Genomic DNA, 4,056 nt, shown 5'->3' with positions numbered 1-4,056 from the left:
AGGGGAGATTTAGGGATTTAGGAGAATGGATTTATTGCAATCAATAGAAATGTTGAGAGGAAAGATGAAGTGAATTGAAAATGTTTTGAGTCATGGATCTTGAGGTCAAGCCTTCTTTGGATGATGACATTCACCTAAAAAGATTAAAGAAGGTTGTTTTAGAAAATTGAAATAAGATGAGTGGCAGAGAAAGTTGAGAGAAAAACGCTTATTGAAGGCGTTGATCATGAGTAAGCAAATAGTTAATTGGAGCCATGTTTTCAAGCCTAAACTAAGTGAACAAAAGGTTCTTTCAAATTATGGCTAATCTTATGAGGTCTTCTGAGAAAGTTCAGAAGTTCAGATTGACTCCGTTACTATAAAGTAGCAAATGAGTGTCACATTGTACACTTCATAATCTCCTTCACCTTGAATCTGCTGTATTTTCCATCATGTTTTTCCAGTTGAAAGTCTCCTGTCCTGTTATGCACAGCTATATATTTTCAAGACTAGCTTTAAGTAAAGGCATTAAACAGCACCAGCAATTAGAAAAATAAGACACTGTCATTACATTTTGTTGAAATAATGCAGATCAAGGTGAGAAGATTTATGTTTCTTCTGCTCTTCACAGTGGACCAGATCTATCACCTGGCCTCTCCAGCCTCTCCTCCCAACTACATGTATAACCCCATCAAAACCCTCAAGACCAACACTATTGGCACTCTCAACATGCTTGGTGAGTACATGCATACTACTGGCAGAGATCCTATAATTGTAAGGTAAGTCTCAAAAACAAGGATTCATATCAAGTTGTTTCCCTGTTAGTTTTGTAACGATTATAAGTCTGAATTAAAAAAAGCACTGTAATACATACAATACAAAAATACTATAAATAAGCCCATTTTAGGTTAACATTCTGACATCAGGTGACTTTTCTTTTAGTGTTGTTCTTCCTCCTGTGTATGGAAAAAGAGGAAAGAACTCAGAAAACGACAATACTTATCAGAACACTATTTTGCACCGATTGCAATTTTTTGAGCAAAGTTCGACCTGCCGATTTTCTTTTTTTTCTAAGAACTGTAATTGCCAGCGTAGCTCCCTCACTATGTCCTATTAGAGTTTTGGGCGTAGTTTCCCTCCTCCAAGGTGTTTCTGTAGGTTCCTCTGTGCGCTGTTTGTACACCAAGCGCTTCCGATACACGAGTGAATGCACCTGGTGCAGACAAGAATGTGAGCCTCGCTCAAGGTGCACGCAAGATGCTATACGCTGCACATGCTGTGCTTTTGCTCTCTGCCACTACATACAGTGGACTACAGTGCCTCTAAATCTGATGAGCACAGAATTGGGAATCTCAAAGTGATCGGCCCGATCATCAGTCAAGGCCGATCACACTGAAAACCGGCTATTTCTGGTCTCCCCAAATTGATCAGTGCATTTCTACTATTTTCTTTCATTAAACTTTGTTTTTACCCAAATTACTTAGTCTAAATATCCATGAAAATACATTGTTATATAAATGAGAGTACACTGCTCAAAATGAGGCAGAAGACTGGATCTAATAAATCATGAAATTGATGGGAAGATGCATTTCCCTCCCAATAACAATGATCATTAAGTTTTCAACTGCAAATTAAGTTTTAAAATCCATCATTCGTACAATTTGAGACATCTGAGAGCAGTCTTCTTCCATTATGTTATAATTTCTTTAACTTTAATAGATAAAACCGTCAGCATTACAGATTTCATGAATGAAAAGGGCTAGTAAGGGCCCCCCCCCGCATGAGATGCCATAAACTGTTATGTCCCCTTCACTTGGGACCTTTGTTGGTCTCCATCTTTGAATCACATGAACCAAAGTTAAAGGGCTTTATAGGCATGGTTATGTTCAGATAAAGCACAGTAAAACACTTTATGAATACTGACATAAAGTTAGATTACATTCAGGACAATGTAATAGAATGGTAAATGGTCTTATACTTAGCACTTTTTCATGCATTGAAGCACACTCAAAACGCTTTGCAATATTTCCCATTTATCTATTGGCACGCACAAACACACGCACACATTCACACAATGGTGATATCACTGGGAGCAGCCAGCGCTTCGTTGTCCTGCTCAAGGACACCTCGTCATGTAGACTGGAGAAGCCAGGGATTAGGAAATGGCCCGCTCTACCTCCTGAGCCACAGCCGAACAAGATAACGGGCTCTTCTGTGTTTTTATTTTTTTAAGACATAAATTGTGCAGTGTTGCAGTGGTACTGTACAGTATGTGCTCTCGTACTTTGTCTCTACTGTATCAGTATATTTACTGTATCCAGGTTTAAGGCCAGGGTTTGATCTCCTTTTGTTTTTCTTCTTTCTGTCTGTATTGTTTTTCTCCTAGGCCTGGCCAAACGCGTGGGCGCCAGACTTCTCCTGGCTTCTACTTCTGAGGTTTACGGAGGTGAGGAGAATGTTCTGCACCTATATTTAAATGTTCTTTGAATAACTCTTTCAGCTTTCCAGTGACTTTGTGAGCAAATGGTTATAGGCAGAGTCTTATAGATGTCTTTAGATGTGATTTTCAGTGTATATTTATGAACATTGTGTTTTAACCACAGTCCAGCAGCCCTAAGTAAAGTCTGCCTAGTCCTTGATGCCCAGCCTAAGATGAGAATGCAAACTGAAATCCTTATGCCAGACAATTACAGAGACTCAGAAATGACAGAAAAAAAAGCTTTACCCAGAAAAGCAGTAAGAATATTTCAGAGAGCCCAGTGTGGCAGGCCTGTGAGTCAGTGTATTGGACCTTTTGAGGTGTTTGGATGCTAAAATGCAGCAAAAATTTCTGGACAAACGTGCAGTAAAGTTTTCATAAAGTATGCAAATGTCAGAAAGACGCAAAGCATTTTAAAATGGAACTTGTTTTTGGGGGGTATATGTGTGTGTGCAGAAGATTAATGTCCTTGGATATAAAAAAACATGTAAACAAAAAAATTAAAAATATGTCCCCCCCCCCAGATCCAGAGGTGCACCCTCAAAATGAGGAGTACTGGGGACATGTGAACCCGATTGGTCCTCGAGCATGTTATGATGAGGGGAAGCGCGTAGCAGAGACGATGTGTTATGCCTACATGAAACAGGTACATTTCAATAAATTACAGGTTTGAGAGAAGTGTTGGTTATTCTCATGATAGTTGCTGTGTGAATTTGCTAAGTAAAGTAGTTTGGAAAAAAAAAAACATGACGGTTTGTTGCATTTTAGAGTCACTGAAGATTTTTAGCAGATTTTGAGAATTATAATGAAAATATGTGTAACCGCTTGCTCTTCACAGTCATGTCCAAACATCTCTGCAACTGAAAAGAGTACACGTTTCCAGTATCTGAAGTTTAGAGTTAAAATCATTTTAAGAAAAAAATCAAAATAAAATAAAAATTTTTCTATGTGTTCAATATTATAGTTTAGAGGTTGGTTTTTTATTGTATCAGCATACAAGTCAGTGGATCTTGCATTAAATCTGGTTTGAGCTTTATAATAACAAAATTCTACAAAACTTTTGAGCTTATCTTTAAACATCCAATGACTTGTTGACATTTTTTTTTATGACTTGATTGACGGCAGCCTTTAATGATCAGATATGGTTAACTCGTCTCGCCTTTCCTTCAGGCTGCTGCTATTTATTTATCGACCTCATCTGCTGCTCCTTCTCAGTTGCTCATTATTTTTTCACACTCAGATGAGAGTTCTTGGAAATAGCCTGCTTTCACTATCCAGCTGTCACTCATTGCTGCAGAGAGACAAGAATATCAAACATTACATCTGTTCCCAAGTCATGTAACTGAAATGTATTGACATTTAAAGAGTGGTGGTACAGGTTATGCAGTGGATGAAAAAAAAAAAACATGTCTCACTCATTTCTCAAACAGAAGGCAAACACTGTAGAGATGACAGACTGTATCTGTGGATCTCCTGTTGCCAGTTTACATGATGCAAAAAAAAGTGCTGTTTAATGTGATTCAAGTGTATCCGTACCCATTTTATAATTAGTATCAGTGTAATATGTAAGGATGGATATTGTTAGCATTTTATCTTCT

The 4,056-nt window shown here is 37.9% G+C and overlaps 1 protein-coding gene across 1 annotated transcript in view; it reads left to right on the top strand.

Moving 5' to 3' along the window:
- uxs1 (UDP-glucuronate decarboxylase 1) overlaps nt 1-4,056 on the top strand; it is a 16,134-nt gene that overhangs the window by 2,389 nt on the left and 9,689 nt on the right. The window contains exons 2-4 of the mRNA XM_020609294.1: nt 611-715; nt 2,366-2,425; nt 2,983-3,104. Of these exons, the coding sequence (XP_020464950.1) occupies nt 611-715; nt 2,366-2,425; nt 2,983-3,104 (287 nt within the window). The remainder of the gene's footprint in view (nt 1-610; nt 716-2,365; nt 2,426-2,982; nt 3,105-4,056) is intronic.

This window comes from Monopterus albus, unplaced genomic scaffold, assembly GCF_001952655.1.
Source record: "Monopterus albus unplaced genomic scaffold, M_albus_1.0 scaffold99.1, whole genome shotgun sequence".
Classification (NCBI taxonomy): Eukaryota; Metazoa; Chordata; class Actinopteri; order Synbranchiformes; family Synbranchidae; genus Monopterus; species Monopterus albus.
This window is presented reverse-complemented; position numbering and strand designations above follow the sequence as displayed.